The sequence below is a fragment of the Pelodiscus sinensis genome, chromosome 1 (assembly GCF_052426305.1).
Source record: "Pelodiscus sinensis isolate ZL-2025 chromosome 1, ASM5242630v1, whole genome shotgun sequence".
NCBI classification, from domain to species: domain Eukaryota; kingdom Metazoa; phylum Chordata; order Testudines; family Trionychidae; genus Pelodiscus; species Pelodiscus sinensis.
Genome location: NC_143052.1, coordinates 298,004,412 through 298,024,881, shown reverse-complemented (window position 1 = coordinate 298,024,881; position 20,470 = coordinate 298,004,412). Strand labels below are relative to the sequence as shown.

General features: G+C 40.8%; 1 protein-coding gene across 1 annotated transcript in view; it reads left to right on the top strand.

The window, feature by feature from the left end:
* Window positions 1–20,470, top strand: part of LOC102454722 (complement C4-A) — an 82,173-nt gene that overhangs the window by 42,807 nt on the left and 18,896 nt on the right. Inside the window, exons 23-34 of the mRNA XM_075919120.2 lie at window positions 1,193–1,244; window positions 5,257–5,337; window positions 6,296–6,499; window positions 7,522–7,597; window positions 8,425–8,581; window positions 9,529–9,633; window positions 13,836–14,004; window positions 14,507–14,673; window positions 15,785–15,943; window positions 16,472–16,531; window positions 17,256–17,349; window positions 18,373–18,544. Coding sequence (XP_075775235.2) covers window positions 1,193–1,244; window positions 5,257–5,337; window positions 6,296–6,499; window positions 7,522–7,597; window positions 8,425–8,581; window positions 9,529–9,633; window positions 13,836–14,004; window positions 14,507–14,673; window positions 15,785–15,943; window positions 16,472–16,531; window positions 17,256–17,349; window positions 18,373–18,544 — 1,496 coding nt within the window. The remainder of the gene's footprint in view (window positions 1–1,192; window positions 1,245–5,256; window positions 5,338–6,295; window positions 6,500–7,521; window positions 7,598–8,424; window positions 8,582–9,528; window positions 9,634–13,835; window positions 14,005–14,506; window positions 14,674–15,784; window positions 15,944–16,471; window positions 16,532–17,255; window positions 17,350–18,372; window positions 18,545–20,470) is intronic.

Below are 20,470 nucleotides of genomic sequence, written 5' to 3'. Positions count from 1 at the left end.
TGAATACGAATCAACAATTTAATTCTATTGTAAGAAAAGCAAACATCGTTCTGCAATGTATTCACCGGACTGTTGTAAGCAAGACACAAGAAGTAATTCTTCTGTTGTAATCTGCAATGATAAGGCCTCAGTTGGAATATTGTGTCCAGTTCTGGGCACCTTGATTCAGCAAAGATGTAGACAAATTGGAAAAAGTCCAGAAAAGACCACAATAATGATTAAAGGCCTAGAAAACATGACCTATAGGAAAGATTGCAAAAACCTGGATATGCTTAGTCTGGAGAAGAGAAGACTGTGGAGGGACATAACAGTCCTCAAGCACATAGTACATTGTTATAAAGAGAAGAGTGATAAATTGTTCTCCTGCAGGAGATGCTGGGAAGTCAAAAAGGAAAGCAGTCATTTATGGTAACTTTCTTCTTTTTTGCTGGAAAAAGCACTATTGGGCCTATATGTTCTTAATTACTTCAATATCAACACAGAAAGTCTATGGTGGAGCAGGGAATGGAAACTAGGTCTCCCAAATCCTAGGTTAGCACCTTTATCAGTGGCCCATCCTTCAGAGTGACAATGCTCAGCACAAAGTCTTCCATGATTAACACACAGTCTGGAATTCCACAGTGTCATGATAACAGGGGCCACATTCCAGTTAATGAGATTAAGAACATTGGCACATTAGAATCTTATCACTGAAACAAGGCCATTACTTGTCTCAGCTGTAATTTGTATGAGTTTTTTTTATGGGCAGCATCTTTTAATTGTTTATTTTTTTAAAATAATGGATGGAAAGGAAATGACTCTAATCCCAGACAAAGCTCTTTATTGACCCTTTCCTCTATAGAGTGTGTGTAAAGCTGAGCCTGCCTATGGATTGTAGAGGTACATTTCACATGCTAAAAATAAATATCAGAGCTTCACATTTCTAGTTTTTAGTAAAATGTTCATCTGAAAAAATGATGTTTTTACTATGAAAAAGATGTAAAAATCAGTAATCAGCTGGCATATTTATGGACTTAACATGCTGACTCAAAGTACCTTTTATTACATTTGTTCAGAAATCTCTATCCAAGAGAAATTATTGCTGCCATCTATTAGTCAAACATTATGTTAGAGATTATAAGTTTTTAGCAGTTAAGTCCTCAGGATGCAATAATTTGCAGTGGGGTTGACCTAATCTTTCTTTATTGTGCAGAGTGAAGGCGTTTTACAGACAGAAGAAGAAACCATTTGCATTAATAATAATTGTAAGTTAAAGTTTATTTTTTTAAGGTTTCCACCATTTTTAGTCTAGTAATTTGATTTCCACATACTTTACAATCATCTAGACTAATAGGATCATAGGAACTTCCAGACTGGATTAAATCCTAGGCCCATAAGGTAGGGATGTTAAATTTAGATTAATCAACTAATCGTATAGTCGATGGAATTTCCATTGACTACTTGATTAGTTGATAAGGGCACCTGTACCTTTGAAATGTACCAAGAACCCCATGGCTTCAGAGGAAAGTAGAAAAATCTTATTTAGAGACTCAAAGGGGGTCCCATGTTAGTCTGTAACTTTAAAAAATAGTAATCCTGTGGCACCCTAGAGACTAACAAATATATTAGGTCATGAGCTTTCATGAGAAACGTCCATTTCATCAGATGAGTTGGAGTGGAAGTTTCAGAATCCAGAGTATATATAACTGGAAAAGCAGTATGGCCATTTCTACACTAGGAAACTGTTTCAAAATAATGAAATTCAACTTAATAACTCTTCATTTTACAAAATCGAAATAGAGTTGAAATTAGGTCCGAGTCAGACTCCATTAATGTGAACGTGCTATCTTGACTTCGAGCCCCAGGAAGCACTGGCGAGTAATTAGTTTGATTTACTCTGGGGAGCAGTTATTTCAAAATAGCAGCAGCAGTGTCCATACTACCGTTATTTTGAAATAACTGTTTCGAAATTAGCATTATTCCCTGAGAAAAGCAGGAGTATATGTTTTGAAATAAGCATCTTCTTATTTTGAAATAATGGGCTTGATCATGAGGACACTCCATTTATACATTCGATCTAAGGGGGGGTTATTTCAAAATAAAGCTCTAGTGTAGACTAGGACTGAGGGACATGCCACCAGGAAATAAGCAAAATTATGGTTTTGGAAAAAATGTAAATACAACTGTTTACCCTGGGCAATTGATTTGTTTGTTTGTTCCTCTTCTGTGGCTCAATGTTCAAAAAAATTTTATTGCCTATCCTTATTTACCAAAATGATAATAACTAGCAATGCAGCTCCAGTTACTTCCATACAATATTTTTTTCCTCTGAAAATAAATCTTAATAATTTGGCATGTGTCAAAATATTAAAAATTGAGAACAAAATTTCACTCCAGATGTATAGCTAGATCATGCCCTCCTTACTCGGGCTACATGTACACTGCAGCACTGTTTCAGGATACCAGAGGTATTCTGCGTCTTTTGAGTGCATCTGTTATTTCAAAATATAATGAGCTCGCTATTCTGACATCCCTGTAAACCTTATTCCACGAAGAGTAAAGGACATTTTGGAATAGCGATTTATTTCAAAATAAGTGCTATGTAGCTATTTCATAATTGGCTCAAAATGAGCTATACTATTTGCATAGCTCAAATTGCATAGCTTATTTCAAGCTTTGGGTACAGTGTTGGTGCACCCTTAATGAATAGTATCATTAACATAAATGGGACTGACTGCTTGTAAGAGGAAAGATGCACAACTTGGCCTCTCAATAAGTTATAGTAGAACTCTACTGTCAGTTGAATTGTTTGATACTAAAGTTGGGCAGAAAGGCTTTGGACAAATAGATTCTTCTTAGAAAAATACAGTTTGGGGTCTGTTGGAACTCTTTGGCTACATCTACATTGCACTTTCTTGTGCAATAACATATGCAAATTAGCTGTGGCAATGAATATCACCACACCTCATTTGCATACTTAAGAAGCCACCATTTTGCGCAAGGGGCTTTTGCGCAAGAAGGAGCCATCTACACTGCTCTTTCTTGCACAACACCCCCCTCTTACGCAAGAGCCGTTCTGTCTGAAAATAAGCGGCAGTGTAGACTGTTCCTTCTTGTGCAAAAGCCCCTTGCGCAAAAATGGTGGCTCATTAAGTATGCAAATGAGGTGCAGCGATATACTTGTGTAAGAAAGTGCAATGTAGACGTAGCCCAGAGGAATTCAGCATAAAGTTGCTGAATAGTTTGAACCAAAACCCATTGTTGAGCTAGATTCACAAAAGAGGAGGAGAAGGTAGCTTTGGTCCAGGGACTAAGTATCTTGTACAAAGCTGAATAGCTTCAACAGGAATGATTAAGAAAAACTAGTCTCAGAGTGCCTTGCTGCCCACTGATTAGAGCACCCACCTAGGAGGGGTGAGACTCAAGTTCTAATCGTGTTTATGCATAAGGCAGTGTAGGCCTTGACCCTTCATCTCAGACATTCCAGTTGAGGTGCACCTCCTCTTCTGGCTTTGTGACTGGTATGTCCAAATTTCCTTACTTTTCATAACAAATTTGAATCTATTTTTTGTTTTGCCAAGAAAAGTGATTAATTTCCAATTTTGTCTTAAACGAATCATTTTACTTTGTGTGTATGTGTGTGTGTGTTTGGTTTGGCCAACGAATCAAAATATTGATTAATCACAGTTCTCTGGTTGTTAGTAAAGTTGTTTCTTGGAAACAAACAGGAAGTGCGGCTAAAAAAAAAATCTAGGTGTATACAGTACAAATCCAGTCTGACAGCCATCTAGTGACAAGGTGAGTGAGGCAATATATTTTATTGGACCAGCTTTTGTTGGTGAAAGAGACAAGCTTTTGAGCTTACACATCATTCTTCTTCAGGGCTGGGAAATGTACCCAGAGTGTCACAGCTAAGCAGAAGGTGGGATAGGTTGTTTAAAATAAGTAATTAATGGACATATTTTATGGACCATTCAAGGCAAAGTGGCTCATTAACACTTCGTCCAGTCATAGGTGGAAAGAAGAAAATAAAAACTGGCAGGGAGGGTGGGAGTGTTAGTGAGTTATAGGCATGGTAATAAGCCATAATTCAAATAGCTGTATTTAATCCATGATTTATAGTGTCTAGAAAAAGTATGAAATTAAGCTCCTGGGCTCATCTTTAGAAGGTGTTGTACAGATTCCCTTTGAGGATGAGGAGAGGTGTGATATAGAGTGATTGCTTTGTGAAAAGTGATCAGCCATGCATGGTGTGGAGTTTTTGTCTTTTATCATTCTCCATGTGAGTTAATTTGAATGATTGTTGGGTTTTCCCCAAATGATTGTTATTGAGGCATTTAGTGCACTAGGAGGTACACCGTATGTCGTGACAGTCAAGTATTGGATCCCCGCATCGTGAAAGGTGTAATATGTGGGGTGCTGATTCCTGTGCCATCTGCCTGTGCAGAGCCGAGACAGCACATAGACATTGGTCATCACAGCAGAGGAGAACTAGCTATGGGTTTTGTGCCTGGTGCCACTTTGAGTTGGTGTGTCCTCATCTGTGGAGAGCTTGCATCTGATGATTAGCTTAGAGAGGTTGGGGGTTGTTTGAAAGCTAGAAGAGGGGATTCAGGGAAGATTTCTTTTAAGGTGTGCCTCCAGGAGATATCAGTTGTAAATGTTTAATGAGATCCTGTATGGTTTGGGTGTGACGTGGTAGGTGACAACTAGGGGTGTTTGATTGGAGGCGGTTTTATTTCTCTACTGAAGCAACTTTCTCTTGGGACATTTGGATGATCCATGTCATGATGCAATCTGCTATCATGTAGGTAGACTTTCATTGTGATACTTTCATAGCCAGAGAAATGTTAACCCTTTGCTGATGACATACAGTCTATCAAGAATAATTCATCCACTTTTTTTTTTTTTTTTTTTTGCATCTCTGATCCCTTCTTAAAATGGGAACAGTCAACTAGCGAACAGTCAAAAAGTTTCTCATGCCAGCTCTTACAGGCTCTGATTCAACAAGATGCTTAAGTGTGCATTCCACTTTAATCATCTAAGTAGTGGTTTTGAAGTTCCATTGCAACTACTCACATGCTTAAATGTAAGCATGTGTGTAATACCTTGGTGATTTAGGTACACTATTATCAGCTCTTCATGTTGCTTCTTGTCTGTAACATTTCTATTGTAACTGCTATATGCATTGTGAGATATTGGTATGAAGGATATGTTTTTAAATTAAATTGTATTGGATAACACTTAAACAGTTCTCATGTATATCTTCATTTCCAGTTAGAAGCCATGTTCTTGACCTGAAGAAGCCTCCTGATATGATACCAGAGTCTGACAGCCATGTCTTTATGAGTGTGAAAGGTAAAAATAGCCTCCAGAACTTATAATGATAGTAATGCTGTCAACTGATGCATCAGGTTCATAAACTGATCTCTCTAAACTGTTCTGAAATTTGATTTGTCCTTTTCATATGTGTTCATTTTTAAAGTGTATCCTTAAGGTATATATGGTTGTGACAATTTTCTTCCATTATTTGATCTGAGGAAGTGGGTTTGTCCCACGAAAGCTCATCACCTAATAAACCATCTTGTTAGTCTTTAAAGTGCTACATAGTCCTGTTTTTTGTTCCAGCTACACCAGACTAACACGGCTTCATTTCTATCACTATTCTTGTTGAACTTGGCTTTGTGAATTGGTGCATAGCCAGCCACCTCAAATTGGTAATTAGAATTCTTCAGGAGTTCCATCATATTCAAGGGATCAAGGATCCTCCAATACATAAATTATATCCTGAGATGATGTTTCAAATCCAGAAAACCTTAATGGCTTGTAATACAAGGGCATGTCTACACTGTGCTAAAGGGCCCACAGCACAGCTCTATCTTGCCCAAGTCATGGGCTGAGGTGCTATAAAGTGTCTTTTCATACCTATGGAAAGTATAATCCACTTTGAATTACATCCACACATCGCATGGCAGATGTGCTTTCTTTCTCCATAAATGGAGGCTGAGAGATGGAGACACAATCCTAGTTCTGACTGTGGAAACAGATTTCAAACTATGGAACACTTCATCAATCAATGTGTCAAATGATCATCTGTCAGTGGTATCTCTTCCATCTTTTCCATGTCACCTGAACTAATCAATTGCATTGCCAGACTAGACTAAGACATCTACTATTGCTTCTTTGTTAATAATATGCCATGCTGCTGGCCCCACCTATAATCACTTATTTTAGGGTTATGTTTATTCTTATTTTTTACCCTTTCCAAACTTTAAATGCAATAATTTTGGTCAAATTTTTGTTGTTGCTACTATAGGGGATATAATGGGTGAGTCCATCCAAAACTGTCTAAGTCCAGCAGGAATTGATAAGCTTATCAAAGTGCCGACCGGTTGTGCTGAGCAAACTATGGTGACAATGGCTCCAGCAACGTATGCCATTGAGTACCTGGATGCAAGTTCACAGTGGATCAACTTTAAACCTGAGCGGAAAGAAGAAGCCTATAACATGATTGCACAAGGTATGCCAAACCTCCATCCACTTCGCCCACCCCTGTTATGCCAGGGCCTGGCAAGCATCCCAGATTTGGGAGGGAGTACAAATGACTTAGTTACCATATCAACCTAACTATAGGCTCTGAGTGCTGTGTTGCACAGCACAAAATCTAACCCATGAAGAGTAATGATGGAAAATAGACTTTTGTTTGGTGGTTAACTGAATGGATATATGTGGCCTTGTATATCGGTTACCAAAGGTCTTGGCAAGACAATTTATTCCCAGCACCATTAGATTCTCTGTATCTGAACAATGAATTAGATTGCAGCACAAGCCTGATGTACGTTCCAATGTGTTGCCCACATGTGACTGGAAAACAGAAACACTCTGAACCTGAGGTGTATGGTCAAACATCATTTCATTCTCTTAGCAGCTGTATTTGTCGACAGTCCCACAAGGAAATGTGATGCTATTCTATTACTAGTGATTAATTATTATTAATAAACCATTGTTCTACTGTGCCGCTTATCAAGTGATCATAAAGAACTTTACAGCGATTAGGATCACTCTTAGATTAACTGTGGGAAAATGAGACGTAGAAAATGAAGTGACCTGCTCAAGTCAATAACAGAGCTGGGAATGGAGCCCAGATCTTCTAACTCCCAGTTATGTGTCCAATCTGCTACATTGTACTCACTCTTTTGTGTCTTATTTTGACCTCTTGTATCTCAAGGAAGTGGCAGTACTTGGGGATGGATTTTCAGGGACCCACCAGGAAGACATTTCTTGGGATCCACAAATGCTTGTAATATTAATGCCCTTGTATGCCAACTCAAAACTCATGCTCTCTGTCCTCTATTTTATTCCGAAAGATCTGCTGTCCAATCACACACACACGCATACACAGCAAAAGCAAATGAGCATACAGAAGCAGTGGAGTGAACTTCCATGTTAATCCAAGTGTTGCACGAAAAAACAAAACAAAGTACATCCTACAAGCCTATGTACAGTAATATTCTTCATCAATACATTTGATTGCTTATGTAGGTTACACGAGACTTCTTGAATTTCAGAAGGAGGATGGCTCTTACGGAGCATTCAAAACCACGCCCAGCAGTACATGGTAGTGTATACTCGTAATCACCGGTAGTTGCTGTGTTTTTATTCTAAAATGCTGGTGTTGCCACTCAGTGCATCAGAAGTTGGCTTTTGGGATCAAATTGTCAAACTGAACCCATATACTTGAGTGCATCTAATATGTACAGCTATATTAGCTCCATACACAGCTATGTGAGCAGGATTCAAGTGTGCACAATCAGTATTTGCAAGTATATGGATGCCTAAAGTTGGATTCTTTGGATTTTTATGGCCAAATTGTTTTTATTGTTAATAAAGTGGGGCTTTTTTTCTGGACAATTTTCAGCGAACAGTTAATGTTGATATAATTAGCATTGCTTAATTAAAAATGCAAATACCTGTGCAGACACTTCTATATATGTTTAATACTGTATATATTGGTTTAATTTGAATTCATTGATGCAAGAAGAGTATCAACACAGGTGTGGTCTAGTTTAACTATTGCATTAGAAATTCACACTGCTTGATAAACCAGTGCAATCTGGTGTGTAATGAGGCTGTCTTCATAGATGAGACTGTCTCTGTCTGTCTCTTTGTCTATAATATAGAGTTACACTCGTGTGTATCAGGACAAAATTGGGTCCAGTGCAGGAGTGAGTAATATTGTGTCTTGAGGTATGAATTGCACTGAGATCCTTCAGTCTTTCTTGATGTATGTCTTTTGGTATTGCCCTGTAACTATTTGATCCATCAACATTATATGGAGCAGTGGCTTGTGTAAAATTGTATTAGTATCTCTTCATGTACTAGTTAATGTTAGTGAACCACAAGTATAAATGAGTTTAGAAAATGAAACCAGCATCTTTTATACAGGCTAACTGCTTTCATTGCTAAAGTGCTCACAAGGTGCCGAAAATACATCAATGTTGAAGACCGTTATGTACACAAAGCTGTTTCCTACTTGCTTGGACAACAGCAGGAAGATGGCTCATTCCGTGACCCTCACCCGGTGTTGGACAGACATATGCAGGTTAGTTGTTGGTATAAAAACCTGTTCCCATATGGACCAGATCTTCAGGTGCTGTAAATTTGCATAGCTGTCTTGAAATCCTTGGGACAATAATAATTTATACCACCTGATGAGGGGCCCCAGTGTTTTGTTTTGTTTTGTTTACCATCCCTAGCCACTGATGCTTCCCATATAATTGTGAGGGAGGGAAAAATCAACAGCTTGTGGAGAAAAATATGTTTAACTCTAAAAGGATGAGTATTTGGGGTGGATTAGGGAAGAATAAGGACTCGTTCCAAAGGCACAGGGTGCAGCAAGAAACCACAAAATAATTCACGATCCAGAAAGAAAATGCCTCACAGGTGAAGACTCGGGGAACTCAATTAGTTCAGTTTATTAAGAAGTCAGTCAATTATAGGGTATAAATACCTTCATGAGGAGAAAATACCAAGTGCTAAAGGGCTCTTTAATGTAGGAGAAAAAGACTTAACAAGAACCAATAGCTGCAAGCTGAAGACAGATAAATTCAAATTAGTATCGCACACATTAACCAGGACAGCAATTAACCAATGGGACAAACTACCAAGGGAAGTGGTGAATTCTCATCTTCTGATGTCTTCAAATCAAGACCAGATACCTTCCAGGAAGTTGTGCTTTAGACAAGTTATCGGGCGCACTACAGGAATAAATGGGGGAAATTTACTGGTCTGTGTTACAGAAGGTTAGAGCAGAGGATCTAGTGGTCCCTTTGGACCTTAAAAGCTATGAATGAAAAAATACTTATGTGTTAGAAAAAAAGTGGGTCTTAGAAAAATGGAAAAGAATGTTATGGTGGGAGTAATACCAACGAGTGTGTGATCATGTGGTGGTGTTTATTTTTCATACAAAGAAACAAAATTAGAGTTGCTTGATTAAATAATTAAACAAACATGTCTATTCTGAAAGCTTTACCATGCTTAACCTTCTAGGGTGGAGTTGGAAACGATGAAGAGCATTTGGCTTTGACGGCCTTTATAACTATTGCCATGCAAGAGGTCTTGGGTGCTCTCAATGGCTCTAAGTCTTCTGACGTGGTAAGAAGCTTGCATTTCTTTTATTCTTAAATCTTTCATTGTCTTTTTACTTGCATTTGTTTTCTGCTGGCATGTGTGGTGCATTCTGTTCAGCATCATAGAAATTCTTGAATATGTCCTTGGCCTTATCTTCACCCTGAGACTGCATGAGTGGCAGAACTCTTCCATTTGCTGGGCCAGATTCCGCTCGAGTTACAGTTGAGAGAAATACAGCCACAGCACCCTAGTGGCCTGCTGGAGTAGTACAAAACAACCACCACATTTCCTCCACTGTGGGGAAACTGCACAACCCCCAAAATACCTCCTGCAGACTAGTGTGGCTGGAGGATACATTGATGCAATACATCCCTTTGGCTGCCTCCACAAGCAAGCTTCTCTGAATCCCCTGGCAGATTTTAAACCTACTGTCCTCCAGGGTAGGGCCAGAGAGAAGCCAGATAACAATATCTTCTTGGGTGCACCCTTTCTATAGTGCGAGAGGAAGAGTTGGCCCAAGAAAATGTGATTCTACACCAATTGGATGAAGCAGGCCCCATTGTCAGTGGCATGCTTATGAAGTGCTTTGCATTTCTATAACTCCTTCCACTGTAAATGAAACAGTCCTCACAATGCTCCTGTGAGGATGGAAATGATGCTATCCCCACTAAACAGATAGGTATACTTGAATACCAACATTATAAATGTAGTTACAAAGTGATGCCAGGAATAAAAGCCGTGTCCTTTGAGCTTCACACATAATAATTATTTGTAATCCATGCTGAGGGAATAAAATCATGGTTCTAGGTGGCAGAGGAACAGAGGACTATAGTAATTGTCAGACTTAATCAAATTAGTCTAGTATCCTGTTTCAACAGTGGCCAGCACTAGATGCTTCAGTGGTCAGTGCAAGAAATCTCTTAACTCTAATCATTAGAGACTGGCATAACCCTTGAATCATAATGCTTAATCTCTGTTCCGGATCTTATGTTAGAATCATCTATTATACTTCTGTATAGTCTTGTTATCTATTTTGATGACTAACCCCTTTTTGAATCTTGCTAAGTTTTTGGCTTCAATGACATCCTGTAGCAATGAGTTCCACAGTTGAATTAGTCATTGTGTGAAAATGCATTTCCTTTAATTTGTCTTGAATTTGGCATTAATTAATAATAATAATAATCCCAGATCTGGAGGTCCATATTCAGGCAAACTTCCAGTTTTGTTAGAGAAAGGATTAAGTAAAAATTGAATAATAAACTCAGGATCTGGCCAGACAATTTTGGTTAGCACTTATTCCGAACTTTACAAATTTAATGCATTGGAAGAACATTCATCTTAAAGTGTCTTGATATTGCACCCATTCCTGCCTGCACCATCTTCCAAGCCTTCTTCTCTCTGACAACTAGGATCTAGGAACCATTGCAATCAAGGAATAGAGGTTCCTCCTCTTCTCTCCCAGAAACTAGTTGTATCTATCAGGGAGTTTCAGACAAGAATTGTGTACTCCTTGTAAACAGAGCAACTGTAACTCCAATAGCCCATGTATTTTAGTATAGGAGAGCCAGTGCTCATCTCAGAAATAATTTTGTTCCCTGCCAAAATCTTCAATTCTTTTGCATTATTCTTAACCATTAAAGTTATGAGGGTCACCTCACTCCCATCTGGTTTACTTTAGAAATAGCTGTAATATATTGTTATTATTCATAGAAAATAGGGCTGTCAAGTCATTTACAAATTTATTGCTATTAATCAGGTGATTAATCACACTGACAATAACAGAATACTATTTATTTGAATATTTTTGGATGTTTTCTATGTTTTCAAATGTATTGATTTCCACTTCAACTCAGAATACAAGTGTACAGTGCTCAATTCATATTTATTTCTGTTACAAATATTAGCAGTGTAAAATTGTTCAGGCAATTGCTTAGAGAAATAAGTTTGTTTACATGATGTTGTATACAATGTCACCTGAAAGTGAGAACAAGGCACTGTTGTAGCTGGCATCACAAGATATTTATATGCCAGTTGCACTAAAGATTCATGTGTCCCTTCATGCTTCAACCACCATGCCAGAAGGCACACATCCATGCTGGTGATTGGCTCTGCTTGATAACAGTCCAAAGCAATGCATGTTCATTTTCATCATCTGAACAGATGCTGCCAGCAAAAGGTTGATTTTCTTTCCTGGTGGGTTTGGGTTCTGTAGTTTTCACATCAGAATGTTTCTTTTTTTAAAACTTCTGAAAGCATGCTCCATTCCTCAACCCTTTAGATTTTGGAAGGCACTTCTGATGCTTAAAACTTGGGTCAAGAGCTATAGTTATCCTTCAAAATCTCACATTGGTACCCTGTCCGCGTTTTGGCAAATCTGCAGTGAAAGTGCTTTTAAAACAAACAACTTGTGTGAGGTCATCATCCAAGACAGCTATAACATGAATGTTTTAGTACAGGCAGTCCCCGACTTACGCGGATCCGACTTATGTCGGATCCGCACTTACGAACGGAGCTTTCTCGCCCCGGAAGTCGGGGCAAGAAAGCCCCGTTCGTAAGCTGCTCCGGTGCCCCTGGTCTGCTGGAGACCGTCTCCAGCAGACCAGGGGCACCGGGCGGGTTCCCGCGCTTCTGAGGCTTTGCCAGAGCAAAGCCTCAGAAGCGCGGGAACCGCTGCTGCTGCCCCTTGAGACCCGGTGCCTGTGGTCTGCTGGGGATGGTCCCCAGCAGACCACAGGCCCCGGACTGAAGCCGCAGCCGTGGGGGGGTCCCGCGCCTCTGAGGCTTTGCCAGAGCAAAGCCTCAGAGGCGCGGCACCCCGCTGCCGCTGCGGCTCTGCTCCCCGTGTCCCTGGTCTGCTGGGGGGGCGGGCGCAGCTAGTGTGCTCTCCCCCCCCCCCAGCAGACCAGGCTTTTGTTTTGGACTCTGGGGCAGAGCAGCTGGGGCGCTGCCGATTGGTCCTGCAGCGCCCGTGGGCACTACTGGACCAACCCGGCAGCACCCCAGCTGCTCTGCCCCAGGTCCTGATTCAGCCGCTGCTGGTCAGTTTCAGCAGCGGCTGAATCAGGACGTCTGGGGCAGAGCAGATGGGGTGCTGCTGGGTTGGTCCAGTAGCACCCCAGCTGCTCTGCCCCAGGCGTCCCCAAGTCAGCTTCTGCTGAAACTGACCAGCGCTGACTACAGGAAGCCCCAGGCAGAGTTGCTCTGCCCCGGGCTTCCTGGAATCAGCTGCTGATCAGTTTCAGCAGCAGCTGACTTGGGGATGCCTGGGGTTCTTAAGTTGATTCTGTATGTAAGTCAGAACTGGCGGTCAGTTTCAGCAGTGTCTGAATCTGGACGCCAGTTCCGACTTACATACAGATTCAACTTAAGAACAAACCTACAGTCCCTATCTTGTACGTAACCCGGGGACTGCCTGTACATGGGTAAAATGGAGAAGGAGACATAAAATTCTCCCGCAAGAATTTCAGTCACAAATGTAATTAATGCATTATTTTTTAACAATTGTTAACAACATGAAGCATGTCCTGTGGAATGGTAACTGAAGCATGAAGGTGCATACGAATGTTTAGCATATCTGGAACATAAATTTTTTGCAATGCTGGCTACAAAAGTCCCATGAGAACGCCACGTCTCATTTTCAGATGACATTGTACATAAGAAGTGGGCAGAATTATCTCCTGTAAAGGTAACAAACTTGTTTGTCTTTGTGAATGGCTGAACAAGAATTAGGACTGAGTGGATTTATAGGCTCTAAAATTTTCCATTCTTTTGTTTATGAGTGAAGTTATGTAAAACAAAGTTCTATATTTGTAAATTGCACATTCACAATAAAGAGCTTACTTTATATAAAGAGAGTACTTGCGTGAGGTGAAATGAAAGTTGCTATTTTCTTTGTTTATATTTTTAAAGTATGAATATTTGCAATAGGAAATCATATAAAATGAGCAGTTTACACTTTGTATTTTGTGTTGTACTTGAAATCAACATATTCAAAAATGAAGAAAAACATTCAAAACACTTAATACATTTCAATTGCTATTCTACTGTTTAACAGTGCAATTAAAACTGTAATTAATCATGATTAATTTTAATCACAATTAAGTCTTTTGAGTTAATCACCTGAGTTAGCTACGATTAATTGATAGCCCTAATTGGAACTCAAATCAGTGTTTCCTTTGTGCTGGTTTTGTACCTCTCTCCAAAGTGATCCATTTTTATTTCCACAGAAACGAGGTATTGAAAAAGCTGTCGCTTATGTGCATGGACAACTATCACCTCAGCTGAACTTCTACTCTGTTGCAATCTCTGCCTATGCTCTGTCTCTTGTGAAACACAATGGCTTAGAAGCCAAACGGGCAGAACAGATTTTAAGAGAAATTTCTACATTTGATGCAGGTACTAATAATTATTCTTGCAATGATATTTCTGTTTTTAAGTGCTCATTCCAACAAAAGTGCTTGGGGGCAACAAAATTAAAACAAGATCAAGTGCAATGCAGCCAACATGTTTAAATGTAAGTAGTCTGCAGATTGCTAGCTCTAGGATTATTGGAATAACAATTCTACCTTTCTGTTATCCCCACAAACAATCTTAGGACTGCACTGAGCTGGTGTTGCATGTCTTGTGATCTATAACTTCTTGGAAAGTTCATAGTGATCAGTACACTAAAATGATTTGATTTAAGTCAAAACTTAGTTAGAAATTTGGATTTTTAATAACCTTTGATTCCCATACCTAACTATATATATCATCAAAGTGGTGGTGGGCTCTGAACTGGGTGGAATCATTGCTATGAAATAAATGACCTATGGGTTTTTTCCCCAAACTGACCTAAATTGAAGTAATTTTTTGGACAATATCTTCCCTGAATTGATTGAAGACTGAGTGATTGTTTCAGCAATGCAGCAGCGCTACTGGGGAAATGGTGAAGATGCTGTTTCTATAGAAGCTACTGCTTATGCATTACTTCAGACATTACTCCAGAAGGATATCAATTATGCAGAGCCTATTGCTACCTGGTTAACAGAAAAACGGAAATTTGGTGGCGGATACTGTTCTACACAGGTATTTGGCTTTTTGTTGGATCTCTACAATCCAGGCATCTCTCATTTGGCAACATCTGTGGTTCAGCATCCATGGGTATACCAGAGCTGGAGCACTCATGGGGCAAAGCTGGGGGACTAGCACTCAGCAACTCTTCCCCCATCCCTCCAGAGCTTCTGGAGCACTGCAAATAGCTCTTTTGCAGCATTCAAAATCGGGGTGGGAAGGGGAAGGTTGTTGGCAAGCGCATGCTTGGGGGAGCGGCAGGGTAGTTGCAGAGCTTTGTGGCTGGTGGCCAGGAGCACAGCTCCACAGCCAGTGGCGGGTGGCCATAAGCACAACCCAGTGGCTGTGGGTCTCTGTTGCTGGTCACGGGGCTGTACTCCTGGCCTGTTGGGCTGCACTTCTGGCCCCAACCCATAGGGCTCTGCAGCCTCTCTGCCTCTTCCCCTAAGCACCTCCCCCATCTCTACTCCATCAGTGCCAGTCCCTCTGCTGTTGCCAGAGCAGAGCCCTCAGTCAGTGACAGCAGAGGGGCCAGCACTGACCTCTTCTGGTCTGGCAAATTCTCTGGTTTGGGACCAGTCAGGACCTGAGGGTGCCAGATCACGAATTTCAACCTGCACTGTAAAAAGCAAAACCAAAACCCCCTTGCATGTCCAACAGCAAGATAAATATTTCTGTGAGTCCAACCAGTCTTTTATAGATGGTCAGGATCATAATGTTATGGAATGAAACTCCATTTCCCATTGGTAGCAAGTTGCTTATTTTGAATTGAAGCTCACAATGAACCAAGTCCTGAAGTCCTTAAGTAAGCACCTGAGAACTTGGCCCCAAGAAAGAAACAATATGGATTAGTGAGGGCTCCATGGCTTTAATGGAGCTACAAAGATTTATAGCCATTGGGGATCTGCTCAAAAATGCTAATAGAAGAACCTGGAAAATATGGTGAATGGATTGAGGGGATGATGATAGGTGGAAACTTCAAAGGGAGAACCTCAAAGGACCAGAGATCTAGAAAGGAGACATGTGGATGAGGAGTTACTTACCAGAGCCATGTAACGAGAGTATTTGTCTGTTGCTGAAAGATTCCAATGTAGCTGGTATTCATTTGCATTTCAATCTCACATAGGATACCGTGGTGGCCCTGGAAGCTTTGTCACAGTACAGCATACAGACAATAGAAAACGATCCCACCATTCTGAATCTTGTGTTAAGCCTACCTGGAAGGCACGAGAAGCACTATATTAATGTGAATAGCAACAAGGTCCAGATTCAGGAAAAACTAGAGGTACTCAACCTTTCATTGGTCTAAGTTGTGCTACTTCTTAATTTGCAAACAGAAGGCAGGTTTTCACTTCTCAGCAACCTTAATGTACTTACTTTGGTTGCAGTCAATTTTCTGTGTAATAATCATATTTAGCACACATAGGCCCCTTTCTGTCTCTCCCAATGGGAAGGACCACTGCAGCCCTCTGTTCATTCAGGGTTGTCTTAGGGGAGGGAATAGAGAAGACAGGTCTTCTACTCTGACCATGAAGTGACACCTAAAAAAACGCTCCCATCTCCTGCCACAAGGGTGACTTTAGTGAGGTTGGGGAAGACATCCCCCATAGTTCCTTGAGTGACAGTGAACTGTTACAATCCTTCATTAGACTAGACTCGTATAGAATCTAACCCATGGCAAGAGGGGCACACCTTCTAACGAGGTGCAGGTTACCCAGGTCTCAGACAACAAGACTCTCAGGGATCACAGGAAAAAAGGCAACTTGAATAATGGCCTCAGTGTTAAATGTCTGCTGTTTGGTTTGCTTTGCAGTTTGACCTTGGGAACAAAGTTGAAGTGACTGTAAAGGGCCAAGGAAATGGGACGCTGAGTGTAAGAAGGAGCTTGGAAGCATATATGTTTCATTTTATTTTTCTCTTTCAAAACGAAAACGGTGCTAATTCACCCCTCTAGGCATCTGCCCCCTGTCACTTCCAATTACACACAGTCCAGGCAGCCTCACCCCTTCCCAGATCCTGCCAAACAGTAACTAAACAAAGCAATCAACACCTTATGCTGCCAGAGACTCTGTCCTTATGCATCCCTATCCTCCTGGAAATCCCTGGAAAATAGATGCACAGTGCTCTGAAGGTCATAGGTTTTGCCTGGTTTGGACCCAGATGCAGGGGAAAATTCCATATTCTATGGAACCTCGTGGAGTACAACTTGGTAGCTATTTGTTATACTGAAATTACTTCCATTGAGCACTTCCACTAAGGGCTGCTGGTGGGGAATGAGAAGGGGGTCTTTGAAGTGGGTAGGCTCCCATCCATTTGTGTCTTTGGATGTTGCACAATGGTCCTGTCATTGTTGTATCCACTACACTCATCAGGAGATAATCTCTAGCTATGACTACTTCCTGAGCTATGGGTGCAATTCCCTGCACATGTACACAAACTTCTGATAGCTCTCATAGCTCTGGTAGCACTGATCGCTGCATTGCCAGCATGACTGAATCATACCAAGTACAAACCTGTGGATGAATTGCTACACATCCGGTTGGTTACATTCTTCGTTATTTAAATGAGCTTTTACAGTTCTCTCTTCTTCTTTTAAGATACAAAAACTATATTATTCTGTGGAAACAAAGAACGGCATCTGTAATGACTTGATTCTGAAAGTTGAAATGGAAGGAAATGTCAAGTATTCAAGTAAGTGAAAAGAAAACAGAGTATCTTTTTTCAAAAGTGTCAAATTTAGCTAAACACTGATGGTATCCTATGGCTTTTTGGCTGATTAGAATGGACATAAACATAAAAGAATGGGGAAAGACAAAGATATATACTATAGTACCTTCAGAATGATTTGTGTTTTTTATTACATTTAGGGTGTCTAATTTGTAATATTTTAATAATTGTTTTATAAAACCTCACATGACTTTTGGAGGATGCTTAATTCCTAGGAAGCAGTACTGCGGGAAAGGGATCTGGGACCATAAGCTAAATATGGGTCAACAATGTATCACCATTCTGGGATGTATTAGCAGGAGTGTTGTAGGCAAGACATGAGAAGTAATTCTTTCACTCTATTCCACTCTGAGTAAGTCTCCACTGGAGTATTATGTCTAGTTCTGGGCACCACTTCTCTGGAAAGATACAGAGAAATTGCAAAAAGTCCAGAAAACAAAATGATTAAAGGCCTAGAAAATGTGACCTGTGAAATGGAAAGAATTGAGTTTGTTTACTGTGGAAAAGAGAAGACTGAGAGGAGACATTATAACTGTTTTCAAGAATCTAAAATGTTGTTACAAAGAGGAGGGAGAAAAAATATTTTCCTTAACCTCTAATGATGGGACAGGAAACAATGGGCCCAAATTGCAACAAGAGAGGTTTAGGCTGGACATTAGGAAAAATTTACTAACTGTCAGGATGGCTAGGCACTGAAATACATTGTCTAGGAGGTTGTGGAATCTGTATATTTGGAGATTTTTTAAGATCAGGTTAGACAAACACCTGTTAGGGATGGTCAAGATGGTGGTTGGTCCTGCCGTGAGGGCAAGGGACTGGACTTAATGACCTCTTGATGTACTTCCAGTCCTAGTAGTCTATGATTCTATAGTGAGGCCAAATAAAATGAAGTTTGTAAAGGCAGTGGCTGAGCGCACAGAAGAGAACAATCACCAAGCTTTTCATCCCCCAAGTATGCATGGGTCTGATTATGTCTAACATCCCCAGATGCTCTGTACTCTGAGGAAGAGGACTATGATGAGGAGGAGGACCATGCTATGGAAACCAGAATCGATGAGCTCATAAGCCCCATAGAATGGTTTGACATCCGCAACAGAAGGAAAAGAGAGGTGTCTGTTCCCAATAAAACAGAATCATTACGATACAAAATCTGTGTAAGGTAGGTTTGGGATTAGGTTTGGGATTAGATTAATCTTTATTAGCAAGATTTCACGCTCTTGGTTAGGAAGTTGTGGTCATATACATCTCTCTGTTGTCTTTGTGAGTTCAACCTTCATTGAGAAATACCTAGACATCCTGGAAGTACACATTTGAATCATGGCATAATGGCTCAGTTCTTCTTCTTCCAGGACAGTAACGCTGATTTCCATGCAGGGTCTGAGTATGGACCATTCACATGAGATCTTAAACACCAACCTCCTCTCTGGTGTACATAACAGTGAAGAATAGTTTGTCTGTCTGCCTATTTGTTTTAATGAAGGGTTTGCCCCAGTGTTGTTGATATGCCAACTATTCAGCTAGCTGCTGCCCTCCACCGCTGAATTGGTTGCACTTCAGCAAATGTAAACAACACAATAAACTGCACCAATGGGGAGAGAAACTCAGTGAGATTTGTGTTGTTTACAGATTTTGGAGTGCTGGTGTGTGGCTTGTGTGAATAACATCCATCTCCCTTTGGGTGTCATATATTCTCCCTCGCCCCCCGGCACTCAATAATGCCCTAGAAAAAAAGAGCCCTTTTATTATTGTCTGGTGATGTATCTCCAAAGATAGACCATCTTTTCCTGCTGCGGTGAAGAGAGTGGAGAGGAAGACTGGCTCTCAGTGCCCTGGGCTCCATTGGAACCATGCAAATGAAAATAAACTTATAAGCTACGTCTACATTGGCACCCCTTTCGGAAAAGGGATGCTAATGTAGCACTTTGGAATAGGCAAATCCGCGGGGGATTTAAATATCCCCGGCGGTATTTGCATTAACATGGCTGCCGCTTTTTTCCGGCTTGGGGAAAAGTCGGAGAAAAGCGCCAATCTAGACGTTATTCTCTGGAAAATAAAGCCTTGAAAATAGGAATAAGAAATCCTCTGGAAAAGGCTTTATTTTCCGGAGAATAACGTCTAGACTGGCGCTTTTCTCTGGCTTTTCCCTAAGCCAGAAAAAATTGGCAGCCATGTTAATGCAAATACCATGGGGGATATTTAAATCCCCCGTGGATTTGCCTATTCCAAAGTGCTACATTAGCATCCCTTTTCCGAAAGGGGTGCCAATGTAGACGTAGCCATAGTTGTGTAGTAAAGGCACTAGATCCCAATGGATGAGAAGGGCTTTTATTAAGGCTGCTGTTTCACTCTTCTCATTCATGGTGGCTTTTAAGTAGCGGCAGCTCACAGTTTCAGGGCTTTATAGCTTGCTTTTGTTCTCTGCATGTATCAATGTGGTTACTGAAGCATGTACATGTAAGCAAAAAGGCGAGTGAGATCATATTTTTATAGGATCAACTTCTGTTGATGAGAGAGACAGGCTTTTGAGCCATACAGGTCTGACCTCAAGACGAGCTCTGTGCTGCTGGAAAGCCTATCTTTTTCCCCACAGAAGTTGATCCAAGAAAAGATGTTAGACCTGGTCTGTCTAATATCCTAGGGCCCCTACAGCTACAACGGTGGGAGGTGAGGGCACTTAGTAGCTCATGAGATCAAGGTATGAAAATGACACTTTGAAGGGCCTATCAGCATTGCATTGTGAGTGGTAGGCTGCTCATTGATGTTCTACCGCTGTTATGGAGCCACCTACAGGATTATGTGCATATGCTTGATAGCTATGGACATGTGGGGATAAAGTGGCTACCCCAGTTGTCCCCTTCATAATGCTGCACTGCTTTTTGGAGAGATGCTGCCACCTCTTCTGTAGTCAAGCCCAGCCATGGGGAGTAAAGAAGATGGCTCCTGCCACTCTCTTTTGCAAAGGGGGGATGCCTTGTTGTTTGCTAATCAAGAATCAGGAAAAGGCAGAGCAGGCAGAACAGTGTCCCACATTGGATAGGGCTGCAGCAGCCATTTTGCTTGCTCCCACAGTTAAGCTAGGACTGCA